The sequence below is a fragment of the Pelophylax lessonae genome (assembly GCF_965119305.1).
Source record: "Pelophylax lessonae genome assembly, chromosome: 8".
NCBI lineage: Eukaryota > Metazoa > Chordata > Amphibia > Anura > Ranidae > Pelophylax > Pelophylax lessonae.
The window spans coordinates 239142253-239157030 of record NC_138775.1 but is presented as its reverse complement, the minus strand read 5'-3'; the positions used below and the strand labels follow the sequence as shown (position 1 = coordinate 239157030).

The window sequence follows — 14778 nt, the reverse complement described above, 5'->3', positions numbered from 1 at the left end:
AAACCCCCTCCCCAAATCTTCCTTCTTGCATTTGCCAGCAATTTCCAGCTGTCAAAATTGCAGCTGGAAGTTGCTCTGTAAGGCCTAGTTCACATGGCCTTCCGTAAGCGTACACCTGTGTGAGGGCCATTTCTTGCCTGCATGGGATGAACAGGTGTTCGTGCATCCAGGTGCTGGCAGTCCCATTTATGTAAATTGGGACTCCGCATCTGCATGGACACAGCCACTGCTCCCAATTTAGCGCAGGCCCCCGAATGCAGACAGTGTACAGTAACTGCTGGAAAAAAATGAACCTTCCAACACAGTATTTGCAAACATTGTTTAGATGCCAGATAGAGATAAAAAGTAACTTTTTTTTTATTTTTTGCTTGCCCCTAACATGCACTTTAATTTGTTGTATCATTGTTCACTGATAATTCCTGTTTTAGTGACATTTTTTTCATCCTTTTGGTTTTAGGTTCATGTTCTGGTCAGATTGGGGGGAACCCTCTAAAATAGAAAAGGCTGGATTGAACGGGGGTGATCGGCAAATATTGGTGTCTGATGATATTGAATGGCCCAATGGAATCACATTAGGTGAGTAGATTGAAAATAGTTTGATTGTTAACAAATCTTCATTACTTTACAGCACATAGTTTTAAGAAAGTATGTATACTGTATGAAGAGAGGTCTGTATCTGCAGGTGCCATTTTATGGAAATGGAAGGAAATTTGGATTGATATGACTTTTGGTGGTACCAGTACAAATTTAAGAACAGCAGGGTAAAGGAGGAAAGTTGTGCATGCAAACTTTTACTAGGGTTGGCTATAGATTATGCAATTTTCTTTCTTTCCACCAAGGGGTTGAAGGAAAGAACATTGCTCAGTTTCCCCATCAACACAATCTGTATTTATGGGGAAACCCCTCCTGCTACGCTATGTTATTCTGACATCAGGAGGTTTCCCTGACACCAGAATACAATGATCACTGCTGGAAGCTATAGCCGCTGCAGTGCTTGCATTCAAATTCAAAAAAAAAAGGACAGGCTGGTTGCGCTAATAGATCAGCTTCAGTACAACCAGCCTGCCCAAAGATGGAAATTTGGCCGGTTCCTGTAAAACAGATTTAAGAAGCTGCAACAGACAGTAATTCTATAACGAGTATGATGTTTGTTGGTTATTCACTTTAAATGTGCTGTGAGTGCCGTGATGTTTGGTCCCCTTCTTTCCAAGCAGTGGAGGAGTGCACCCAGCTGGGTATTTTTTTTAATACATTTTTTTTATCCTTATCCACTGATTGGGTTACACTTTCATTAATGAAGTATGTTTCATATAGTAACAGGCTGTAACCCCTTCCATCGCCTTCTTATCTCCTTCCTGCACCTGTGGAATGTGCTCTGTAGCTTGGTCACAGGGCTCCCTCTCACTCCCACTCCTGCGTTTATTTGGCTGGGTCCATAAGATCACACAGAGAAAAAATGTTATTCCAGCATCAGAAAAAAACATGCAGACTTTGTCTTAAAGCTGAACTCCAAGTTTAATCTGTATTGCAAACTTATATTGGTCCAGCATGTATTTAAAAGTATATCTCATAGTTGAAGGGCTATTGGGGAAGCCGAAAATGACTGTATTAGTCAGGACTACTACATGATAGACCTGATCTTCCTTCCCTGTATATGTGGGGTTGCTCGCTCAGCACTACCACCATTTACAGAACTCCTTGTGTTATTTTTTTATGAATGCAGTGCTTTGACTGGTTGGACTAGAATTGGAGGAGGTTCAGCGATGTCTGTCTTCTCCTCGTCCAATCAGAGAATGCCTTGTATCCAATTTAAAAAATAAAAATACAGGGAATCCTGTGAATGGTGGTAGTGCCGAGTGAGTGACCCCCTTTGATTAGTGTGTAGAGGGGAAGCTGCTCCATACAGGACCTGGAGGAAAAGGACTATTACTGTAGAAGCCCTGACTACTACAGTGATTTGTCACTTTCCCCAGCAGCCCCTTGGATATGAGATCTGCATACTTGCATTGCTCCAAGCTGGACCAATGCAAGTATGCAATAAAGATCATACCTGGAGTTCCACTTTCAAGTATATAATTATACCCAAAACACTAAAATAATAACTAAAAATGTGTGCTCACTGAAATTAAACTTTCCTTACCTTTTGGGAAATACACTCGCTGTCCATTTTATTAGGTACACCTGTTCATTTGCTTGGTAACGCAAATTGCTAATCAGCCAATGACATGGCAGAAACTCAATGCATTTAGGCATCTAGACGTGGTGAAGAAGACTATCTGAAGTTCAAACTGAGCATCAGAATGGGGAAGAAAGGGGATTTAAGTGACTTTGAATGTGGCATGGTTGTTTGTGCCAGACAGATAGTATGAGTATTTCAAAAACTGCTGATCTGGGATTTTCACGCACAACCATCTCTAGGGTTTACAGTGGATGGTCTGAAAAATAGAGAATATCTAGTGAGCTGCAGTTGTGTGGATGAAAATGCCTTGTTGATGTCAGAGGAGAATGGGCAGACTGGTTCCAGATGATAGAAAGGCAACAGTAACTCAAATTCCCACTCGTTACACCCAAGGTATGCAGAATACCATCTCTGCACGCACATCACATCATAGCTTGATCCATCCTGCCTTGTATCAATGGTTCAGGCTGGTGGTGGTGGTAATGCTGTAGGGCAGGGATATGCAAACTGTGGCCCTCCCTCCGTTGCAAAACTACAAGTCCAATTATGCCTCTGGGTGTCATGTTTGTGGTTTTCAGAGTCTTGCTATGCCTCATGGGACTCGTAGTTCTGCAACAGCTGGAGGGGCACAGTTTGCAAATCCCTGGTGTAGGGGATATTTTCTTGGCACATTTTGGGCCCTTTAGTACCAACTGAGCATCGTTTAAACACCTTGGCCTACCTGAGTATTGTTGCTGACCATGTCCATCCCTTTAGGACTACTGTGTACCCATCTTCTGATGGCTCCTTCCAGCAGAATAATGCACCATGTCACAAAGTTTAAATCATCTCACCACTGGTTTCTTGAACATGACAATGAGTTCACTGTACTCCATATGGCCTCCCAATAGAGCACCTTTGGGATGTGATGGAACAGGAGATTTGCATTATGGATGTACAGCTTACAAATCTGCAGCAAGTACGTGATGCTCTCATATCCATTTTGACCCAAATCTCTAAAGAATGTTTAAACCCCGTTGAATCTATGCCACTAAGAATTAAGGCAGTTCTGAAGGCAAAAGGGGGTCCAACACGGTACTAGCAAAGTGTACCTAATAACGTGGTCAGTGTATGCCTCTGGATTCGAGTATGTGAAGTTCCGAAAAGCATTTGAATCTGTCACATTTTGGTCTTTTTCTTAAATGTCCAAAATGTCATTGGTGTACTGCACTATACAGCCTGCCTATAACTTTGGAGAAACCAATCTCAACAAGTCTACTTAAGAAGGTAGATCTAGTATTTGTTCATGCATTCCTTTATAAAGCCCTGTCACTTATTCTGTGCTGTATTACAGAGGACATTCCAGAGGTTCCAAATAGGTTTACAAGCTGTCCCTACCACAGACACCTATGTACACACATTATAGTAATTTTGGGCAATATGCACTAGATGGTCAAAAGTATGAGGACGCCCCTCCAAATGTTTGCATTCAGGTGTTTCCAGTGAACATTCAAAGACATTTTAGACAATTGTAGACTCCCAACTTGTAGCAAAACTTTTGAGGTGGCCATTTTATTTTCCAGCAAAAGTGTACGCCTGTGCAAAAATTTCATAAAGACATGGTTTGCCACATATGGTATAGATTGAGCCAGGTCTTTGTCCAACAACAGTACTTGATCTCACAAATGCTCTTTTGGCTGAATTGGGCACACATAAAAAAAGTTTAGGGGGCACCTCATATTAGTGCTGATGGATTTGAAATAGTATGTCCAACAAGCTTCTATATGGTCAGGTGTCCACAAACTTTTGCCATATAATTTAAGTACAAAGCCATGCTCTAATGCAGGGTTTCTGAACCAGGCTTCCATGGAACCATAGGGCTTCTTCAGAAGTTGCTAGGGGTTCCTTGAACAATGAGTAATTTCTGCCTCTCAGATAAGTAAACAATGACACCATTGATCATTTAAGCTGTCTCTAAGAGGTAATTCTTCCCAATGACCACAAATGTAAGGAGCATTTTTCTCACTGACCATCATACTAATGTATCATGGCTTGTAGTTCTAGTAATTTTTAGCAGGGGTTTCCTGAGACTAGAAAGTCATTTCAAGGGTTTTTCTGTTTTGAAAATGTTGAGAAAGGCTGCTCTAATGTCTTTGACCCATCTTTTCACCCCAGATGTACTGACCCATCGCTTATATTGGGTAGACTCAAAGCTCCATACTCTTTCCAGTGTGGACTTCAGTGGAGCCAACAGGAAATTACTGATTTTCTCTGAAGACAAACTGAGTCACCCCTTTGGCCTGGCAGTGTTTGAGGTGAGTTGGAAGACCATAAAAAGTTTTTGAATGGCACTACTTTTAGGGTACCACATAGTCACAACTATTTTCTTAAAAAGAACAAAATTTATTCACATACTTTACACATTAAAAAACGTGTTTATAAAAAATTCTAAGATAAAAATACAGAGAACAATGACCCTCAAAATAGATTCTGCTCTATCATCCGCTGGAAAGAAAGCTTCAATGATACATAATGGGTGTCCCCAATAGAACAATCACTTTTATAGTGGTTGTGATAGCTACATGTTGCCCGCCATGTTTCCTTGACTCAAAGCTTTCTGCTTCTGCAGGAGCTAAGAGGGTCAAGTCACTATTAAAACATCAAAACCTATTTATTATTATATAGTATATATTATATAGCATTATTCAAGAATTATATCATAACAAAAATTTATCATACAATGCCCAGGGGCACCCTCTATTATATGTATAGATGGAGCGCAGCGATGAAGGTCTCCCCGCAACAGCCTTGGTATGGACCAATGGAAAAAGATCTGCATGACCAAGCTTCGGGGGGGGGGGGGGGGAGTAAAACGCGTTGGCAGCGCGGCCTAGGGGGAGCCCAGGCTGAGGTTGTCTCCTCTCTCTCATGCCACCGGAGGACTCCATCGATGTGCGGCACCAGGGATCTTTCCTATCTTCCTTCCAGTAACTAAAGGAGCTGGTACAACCTCCATCCCTTGTTGGCACTCCTGTAGTAGATGCAGCATCACCCACACTACTCCCCATAGTAATCAAAGCCTGAGCGGCACACTAAACAATCTGTAGGTCACTATGGACCAATGAAAAAAATGGAAGGGCTACGCACATCTCCAAGAACACTGTGGGCACACACGATAATCCCAAGTATTGATGAAGTTCAATAACTGATATCTTTATAAAAAATATTTTGAAATTGAAGCCATATCTGCTCCCTCATGTATTTTAAATAATAGTATACTAATTCTTATATGAGAATGTCTGAACTATAGGAGCAGATGTTTCAGACGTATGGTGAGTTGTAGATGCAGGATGCTTGCAGAGTACAGTGATGACTCTGTGTAGGTTCAATCAAAACTCTTTTTTTTTTTTTTTTTTTTTTTTTAGGTGATGAGAAAAGATTGGAATTTAAGCAGTGTAGCTGAAGGTTGGAAACTTTTTGTCAACTTTTTATTGCTGTCTGTGTTCATATTGAAGATTTCCCCTCACTTCCTGTTCTGTGATGCTGCTGTTAAAGTTACAGTGGGGAATCTAACAGCCTCAGATAGCAATAAAAAATCCAACCAGAAATCTAAAAGCCATTCGGGTACAGACATGGTCTTTTGGAAATAAGGAAACTAGTATGAAGGTTTTGCTTGCAGAAGCTGGAAGCAAGATCCTGCATAAAAAGTGCTATGTATATATGTAAAATTTGAGAAATGTTTACATAAGTATTGATTTACTAAAGGCAAATAGACTGTGCACTTTGAACAGTTGCCCCAGAGCTTGGTAGATAAGCGTAGGCTCTGCTGACTTCCATCATCCAGTCATGTGCAAAGAAAATTTTTTTTTATTTTTATTTATTTTTTTATTTTCCTTGCATGTTATTCCGTATTCTTTGCAAAGTGAAGCTTTATCTCATTTACTAGGCTCTAGAGCAACTGCAAAGTGCACTGTCTACGGTAACCTCTGTTGGCCGCCGCCACTACTCAGCTTGCTGTTAGGACTCCAATCCTTACAGCATATAATGCCAGGGCCAATCAGTTTATACACAGGCCACCGGCAATCAGAGGGGACCTGATACAACACTGCAACTCCCTAGAACCATGTTGCATCTGCTCCCCAAGTGTCCATTTATGCATGTCAAAATGTCATCATAATGACACAGAGAACAGTAGACTTCACCCCCCTAATTTTGAGTGCAGGCCTAATGGGGATCTGATTGCCATAAGAATTGCAGTGTAGACAAGGCGCCTTAGCTCCAATCATGCAGTGCCATAATGAATGACTCATCCAGGTCTGACAAGTGAATCCACTGTGTCACTTCAGAGTGCAAAATCATCCGCTTCTAAAAAAAAAAATTGGCACAAGAAACTCGTAAAACTATCCAATGGATGAAAAAAAAAGAAAAAAAAATCCTATTGTGCATCAAATTCCTATTATTTACTCTTCATATGCTTTCTTTGTCATGCATTGAACCTCCACCATTTGGTTATTCTTTTCACACAGGACAAGGTTTTCTGGACAGATCTGGAGAATGAAGCAATCTTCAGTGCAAACAGACTTACAGGAAAGGAAATTTATGTCTTAGCAGAGAATCTCAACAACCCTCATGATATTGTCATCGTTCATCAGCTCAAACAGCCCAAAGGTAAAGGACCAATCATAACAGCCAAAACCTCACACTTGTTTCAAAACTGTCACTTTGCTAACTTGGGCAGACCAACACTGGGGGCTATCAAGGGGATAATTTAAAGGCCTAAACCCAGGTTGAGCTTTACAAAAATATGAAAGATAATGCATATAATAGACAGGGGGGTTGATTTAATAAAAAGGCAAATCCACTGTGCACTTGGAACTGCAGTAGATCTGATCTGCTGATTTCTATCATCCAATCACATGCAAGCAAAAATGCTGTTTCTCTTTTATTCATTGACAGACACCGCTCCTCATCTTCTTGACAATGTGGGTTATACTGCCCCTACAGGAGTAGGATACAGATAAGGTAGAAAATAACTTGACTATGCCTATGGGGCAGTCCCAGGGGGTATACTCCCACTCCCTGCTATAGCTATAGTTTTTTTTCTTCCTATTCAGGATTAAGGGCCTAGTTCCTTTCTAGGGTCTCTGGTCCTGGCAATTTTTTCTTTTTAAATTTTTTTTCCATCTGTTTATTATTTTTCTCCTGTGAGATCTACAATCAAGTGCGAGCGCGTGCAGACCGCTGCTCCGGGCTAGGTCGGCCGCAACATAGCCCCAATGGACGGGGGCTGGCCTGCGAGTTAAACTTCTAACGAGGGCGCATACGAACTGGCTTTGGCCTGAGTCGCAGCGTTTCCTCCTGGCTGACAGCACCCACATTATGATGGAGCAGTGGTCTGTTCGAAGCGGTGCCTACCCTGTTCCTGGTGTGGTAAGTAGCTGTCCCCCCTCTACCCCCGGAGGGTTTTGGGGTGGACGTGGGCCCCTCCCTGGGATGGTCTGACCCCCCCAGGCTCCCCTCCCTCCCAGTCAGCATTCCCCCCTTTCTCGGTCTGTAGGCCTTTGCCCCCATCTACCCACTTCTACGCCGGGACCTGGAGGGGGAACCGCTCCCCCCTGCCTTTGCGGAGCTGGCGAATCAGTTGGTCCAAGGGCTACAGTTTGTCTGTGATGCCCCTTTGGATGTGGCTTCCTTGATTTCTAGACTGTCTCAGTGGTGGTCCTGCGGCGTATTATCTGGCTGAAATGCTGGTCTACAGATCAAGCTTGTAAGAAGGCCTTATCCGATCTTCCATTTGTGGGGGGATCGCCTGTTTGGAGCTTCCTTGGATGACATCATCAAAGGCCTCACATGGGGAAAGAGTGCTCTTCTTTCTCAGGCTTCCAAGGGTAAGGAGTCCCATCGCAGACGGGGGCCCTTTCTTTTCAGCTCACAAGAGGATCTCAAGACAAGGGATCTAAGCCCTTCAGAGCCTCCGCCAGGGGTTCTAAGAGGACCTGGTACGGCATGCCACGAGCGGGTTCTGCCAGACCTGCGGACAAGGCTTCCTCTGCATGAAGGGGCACCCTCACCTGTATCTGGGGTGGGGAGACGTCTTTGCGGGTTTCGGTATCCATGGACCTCCCTGATACAGGACAAGTGGGTCCACAAAGTCATTTGCTCCGGCTACAAGATCAAGTTTCAATCATATCCTCCGGACAGGTTCTTCCTTTCCAACCTGCACTTGTCCCTAGACTTGTTACTTAAAGGGGTGATTGTTCTGGTTCCGACATCAAAACGTTTTCAAGGTTTTTATTCAAACCTGTTTACAGTTCTCAGGAAGGAAGGCAAGGTGCATCAAATTCTGGACCTCAAGGCACTAAACTGCTTTGTGCGGGTACAGAAGTTCTGAATAGAATCCATTCCCACGGTGGTGGCGTCCCTACATCAGGGGGATTTTCTTGCCTCCATCGACATCAAGGATGCCTACCTACACATCCCAATATGCTTCAATTGTTTTGCTTTGGGCGAGGAGCATTATCAGTTTGTGGCGTTACCCTTTGGTCTCGCCTCAGCTCCTTGGGTCTTCACAAGTATTGGCCCCGGTGCGTCAACAGGGGATGGCTGTACTGGGGTATCTGGATGATCTGCTTTTGTGAGCAGAGCTTTTGACTGCTCTATTGGACAACTTGGAGATTACTCTGCAAACTCTGAGGGAGTTCAGTTGGATTCGGAATCTTCAGAAGTCTGCTCTAGTTCCCTCCACAAGCCTGGACTATCTGGGTCTGACTCTGGACTCTGCCTCAGTTAGAGTGTTTGTTCCTCTGGAAAAACTCCAGAAATCGCAGGAGGCAATTCAGCTTCTGCTGTCAAGCAAAAGGTCCTCTCTTCGGTCTTGCATGCGTGTACTGGGCCTGATGGTGTCTACCTTTGAGATGGTTTAGTTTGCACAGTTCCACACAAGGACTTTGCAAAAAGAGACTCTGGTGAAATGGAACAAGAATCATCAGTCTCTAGAAAATCTGATCCTGTTGAGCCGGAGTACGAGGGGTTCCCTGGTTTGGTGGTTTGGTGGCTTCATTCTCCGGCACTTTGTCAGGGCAAATAGTTTCCCCTGTACTGGACGGTCGTCACCACGGACGCCAGCCTGTCCGGGTGAAGAGGCGTTCTCAGCACAGTGTGCTCAGGGGGTCTGGACTCTGGAAGAGTCCAGGCTACTGATCAATGTACTGGAACTCTGAGCGATCAGACTCTGTCTGGATCATTGGACATGTCGTGGCCTATGTCAATCACCAAGGGGGCACGAGAAGTGTCCTGGGGGCTCGGGAAGTAGCCGGCATTCTAAGGTGGGCAGCCCTCTCTGCTGTGCACATTCCAGGGGTGGAAAATTTGCAGATGGATTACCTCAGTTTACAGGCATTGGACCAGGGGGAATGGTCACTTCATCTGGAGGGGTTTCATCAGTCGTGTCTCCGGTGGGGTACTCCAGAGGTGGATGTGTTGGCCTCTGGCCTCAACAGGAAAGTGCAGAGGTTTGTGGCACGGGATCCTCTAGCCGACGCCACAGACGCATTAGTGGCTTCTTGGATTCGATATCGTCTGATTTACACTTTCCCTCCTCTCAAGCTTCTCCTGAGACTCCTGTGCAGGATCGAGGCAGAAGGGATTGCGGTCATTCTAGTGGCTCCAAACTGGCTTTGCCGGTCTTGGTATGCCGATCTGGTATAACTGGTCGCTGATGCTCCTTGGAGACTTCCTCTCAGGGAAGATCTGTTTTCACAAGAGCCAATCTTCCATCCTGCTTTACAGTTGCTGGCTTTAACGGCTTGGCTGTTGAAATCCAGGTGCTGAAGGATAAAGGGTTGTCTGACTCGGTGATTCCTATGCTGTTAAAAGCTAGAAAATCTATTACTAGGAAGATTTACCATTGTACTTGGAAGACGTACATTGCGTATTGTGAATCCCTCTGGGTTCACCCTCGCTCCTTTTCATTGACTTGGATCTTGACTTTCCTCCAACGATGGTTGGGCAGCGCCTGGCCTTGAGTACCATCAAGGGCCAGGTTTCGGCTTTGGCGGTTTTCTTTCAATGTCCGTTGGCCATGCACTCCTTGGTGCGTACCTTTCTCCAGGGAGTGAGACACTTGGTTCCTCCAGTGCGGTCTCCATTGCTGCCGTGGGACCTCAATTTGGTGTTGCCAGTTCTCCAGAAGCCTCCCTTTGAAAACATTCAGGAGGTTGCCCTGCCTACATTGTCCCAGAAGGTGGCCTTTTTGGTGGCATTTACTTCTGCATGGCGCAGGGTGTCGGAGCTGGCTGCGCTGTCTTGTCGTTCGCCTTACCTATTGGTTCACAGGGATAAGGTGGTTCTTCGTCCATGTCCGTCATTCCTTACAAAGGTCGTCTCTGATTTCCATTTGAATGAAGACCTCATGTCCTCACGGTGTCCCAGGCCTAAGCATCCTAAGGAAATTGCCTTGCATTCCCTGGATGTGGTTTGGGCAATAATAGTTTACCTGGCAGCCAGAGTCTTTTTTTAGAAAGTCAGACTCTCTATTATGGACCTCGCAAAGGGTTGGCTGCGACCATTCCCAGATGGATCAGACAGACTGTGGTTCAGGCTTATTCCATTAAGGGTCAGGTTCCTCCTTTCCCTGTTAAGGTGCAATCTACTCAGGCACTCAGGCCTCCTGGGCCTTCCATCATCAGGTGTCAGTGCTGCAGGTTTGCAAGGCGGCTACCTGGTCGTCTGTGCACACGTTCACAAAGTTTTTATAAGATGGATGTGTTGGCATCTGCAGATGCTTCCTTCGGCCGCAACGTTTTTCAGGCTGCTGTTTAAAGGGCTTGGTCCTCTTTGAGGGTGTTTTTAATTTTTTTTTTTTCAGGTGAGCTCCAATTGTTTTATGGTTGAGCTCTATGTTACCTGGTTGGCTATGTTTAGCCTTGGGAAGTATTTCCCGCCCCTCATGTTTGACACTGCTTTGGGACGTCCCACGTAGTCAAGAAGATGAGGAGCTGTGTCTGTCAATAATTGAAATAGAAAATGGGATTTTGACTTACCATAAAATCCATTTCTCTGATGTTCATTGATGGACACAGCACCAGCCCTTCTATAGAGTTGGGTTTTTATCTTCTGACTCTGACACTATCTTTTCTGCCTAGTGTCCTACTCCTCTAGGGGGCAGTATAACCCACATAGTCAAGAAGATGAGGAGCTGTGTCCGTCAATGAACATTGGAGAAATTGATTTTTCTTTTTTACGGTAAGTCAAAAATCCAATTTTTTTATTTTTCTTGTAAATTGTAAAAATGATGTGCTAGGCTAGCTAGTGGATGACAGCACCCAGAGCTCCCTGAACCCTGGGAGAGATAATGTGAATATGAAAAAACGATCTATCTAAACCAATAAATTGACAAATGAAAATGATGACGATCGGGAATATATATGAAAAAAAGTTATTCAATTTGTACACAAACCAATTGTACATAAAAAAATTATTTGAAAAATCTACACAGATAAATAATTACAGTTCCATGTGCAAAGAAACACAAACCTGCATAAACATGAGAATTCCAATAGTGAAAAAAAAATAATTAAAAAGCTTTCACTTGTGAAAATTCCATACACATGACATAGTCACTAGACGAAAAATTAATAGTGTCCAACAAACAATCTCTTGAATAAAAATGAAAAATTCGCCAAAGATAATTCTTTTAAGTGCTGCATGCAACCCCAATGTGAACAAAGAAAAATGGGTGGCTGCTTACCAGAGACACACAGTCTCAAGGCCTAGAAGGTGTAAAACGTAAGCTCTTAGGATAGCACTTGTCCCAACAAACAATGCAATCCCTATGGATCCGACAATCCATGGATGGAGGTGCTCAACCAGAGGGCTAGATGGATCATACACACCCCGGACTTGGTACTTTGTGACGACGCGGCTGACTCCACCCCACGCGTTTCTCCTCAGAATGCGTCAGCTGGGATCAACAACTGATGATGTTCTGAACAACACAGATTAAATCCTTGATGAACATCCAGTAACAGTGAGTATAATTGATGTGCATTTTGATCACACAAGTGCACCTCCAACGATATTGATATAAAACAGAAATCTGGTATAAAACAAACATTAACCGATCCAAGACATCCTAGATGACGTTCATACTAACGAAACATGTTGGGTGGAGACGATGTTCATAAAGTACGACGCACACCACTCTGTATACTGGTCAATTGGCTTCCGGGATGTCCTGGATTTATTAAAGCTTGTTTTTATACCGGATTTCTGTTTGTGTTTAGCACTGATTTCTTTTAATAAACTGTCAAGCCGTTTTACACTATGTGTGCTGTTTTTTTTTAAAATGAAAACCCCCGTGCTCTGAAAACAATCAAAGTAAGTCATGAAACAATAATGCAACAAATGCTGCTATTTAAAATGATAAATAACAAAATGGGTGAAATACAAGTATATGAAATAATCTCATATATGTGAATCCACAGCAGCGCAATAATATCACCAAATCAGTGATCTAAATATACAAAAATTATAGTGTGAAAAACAAAATGAAGAAGTCCCATAACTGACCTCTTTGAAAAATAATAGTTCCAAAAGGAAAAACAAAATATAGACCTCAGTGAAATCCAGTTAAGATAGGTCACCAAAAAACTCCACCACCGCTGTGTGTCATTTAGGCCCCTTTCCCACTAGTGTGACTTGTCCCGCGATTTTGGACCGCAAAATCGCATGACAAGTCGTTTTCCATTATTTTCAATGAGCCCCATTCATATCAGTGTGTTTTGAAGTCGCACCGACTTCAAAGTAGTTCCTGCACTACTTTGCAACGATTTGATTGCATTTTGAGCCATAGCCATAGCCATTGCTTTCAAAATCACGTCAAAATCGCGGCAAAGTCGCGTCAAAATCGCGTCGCATAAGTGTGAAAGGGGCCTTACGACCCACTCCCCTCAGATTGTAACTCCCCAAATAATGTTGCCCCCCATTCTCATGGTTGGGTAAATAAACTAGACAAATCGACTGATGGAAGATTCCTTTGTAAGCCAATCCACTTCTCCACCCCTCTTGCAGTAGAAGTATACATTCGTGGTTATACATAAGAGAAAGGCTCTAATATTGTCAAAGCTCAATCTTTTAATTAAAAACACCTATCCACTCACGTTAAAACCTGTAGCAAAGCTATGTGGCTGTTTTATCTTTCTTTCATGGGCCCTACTATGGAGTAAACTTTACTATCAAAGTACCACCACCTCTAATATAATAGAGGAAGCTGATTGGATCTTCTATACTTCTATATCACGCCTGGCTAGACTCTTCTAATTAGGAGGCATTTTATATCAATATCTGTGGAGGTGATCAAAATGCACATCAATTATACTCACTGTTAATGGATGTTCATCAAGGAATTCACCTGTATTGTTCAGAACAGTGTCAGTTGTTCACACTTTATGGACACTTGTTTGTTCGTTATATATGTTTAGCGCGGCAACATTGTTTAATAAGAAATGGGGAGCTGACTCCGGAAACCATTGTACACTTATAAGAACCTCTATAGACATTTCTTGATCCATTGGGCTTGAGAGAAGCCTTGAAACTAGATTTCCTGGATGATTTAATTGTAAATCCAGGATAAGGTTTGTTTTAAGGGTGTCAGTGAACAAAATGTATTTTTGTGGCAGTCATGTTGTTGACATCACAATACCAAATTACCTTGCTGCTTCACAAATGCAACTTATACCTGGAAGGCAATGATTGATACCTGAAAGATCAAATTTTGACCTTATTTATTCTAATATAGTCAGCTATTTTTACGATCTTACTCTGGAGATGTCCATTCCATTTGTTGTGACAAGTCAAGTGACATGTTTGTTTAAGTTTCTTCTTTTCTGTGATTGCTCACATGACATTTTTTTTAATTATAAGCATTTTTTCCTAGCTATAAATGCCTGTAACCAGGGACCTCTTCCGAACGGTGGATGTGAATACCTGTGCTTGGCAGCACCGCAGATATCCGTCCACTCCCCCAAATACACCTGTGCCTGTGCCGATGGGGTGGAGCTGGGACCAGACATGAGGAGCTGTGGGAAAGGTAATTTGAGAGGAGGGAAGCACAAGGATAAAATATAAAAGGGAAAAATGGATAATTAAGGAACGTGTAATCACTGATCAGCTGGAGATGAAGGATAAGACTGGCTTTTTAAAAGAATAGGTACACCCTAAATATAACTTTCCAAATTCAGCTCCCATCTTCAAAAAATTTCTAAATGGAACCACATGCCAGACTACCAAAAAAAAGGCCAAGATTAAAGAGCCCGGCTTTTCCAGGGACAGCGCAGTGCTCCTTTCCAGCAGCGTCTTCAGCCTGCTTTAAAATGAGACATGTTACACATGCCCTGAGCCTGGCCGTAAACTATAATGGTTTTCCCCTGTCTTTAGCTCAGTCGGATTTTAAAACAAGCAGGGAGCGCAGGGAAAGGAAGGTACTGACCCTGAGCAGTAACCCCTGCTGGATTTTTTTTTTCGCCATCTGTGTCCCATTGCGGAGATTTCCCTTCACTTCCTGCCCCATAGCCAAACAGGAAGTGAGAGGAAATCCCTGCAAATTAGGGGAATTCTTTGGG

At 43.2% G+C, this 14778-nt stretch overlaps 1 protein-coding gene across 3 annotated transcripts in view; it reads left to right on the top strand.

The window, feature by feature from the left end:
• LRP8 (LDL receptor related protein 8) overlaps positions 1 to 14778 on the top strand; it is a 395061-nt gene that overhangs the window by 350056 nt on the left and 30227 nt on the right. For all 3 annotated transcript variants that reach the window (XM_082266025.1, XM_082266024.1, XM_082266023.1), the window contains 4 exons: positions 458 to 576; positions 4334 to 4473; positions 6685 to 6826; positions 14094 to 14246. In XM_082266025.1, coding sequence (XP_082122151.1) covers positions 458 to 576; positions 4334 to 4473; positions 6685 to 6826; positions 14094 to 14246 — 554 coding nt within the window. The remainder of the gene's footprint in view (positions 1 to 457; positions 577 to 4333; positions 4474 to 6684; positions 6827 to 14093; positions 14247 to 14778) is intronic.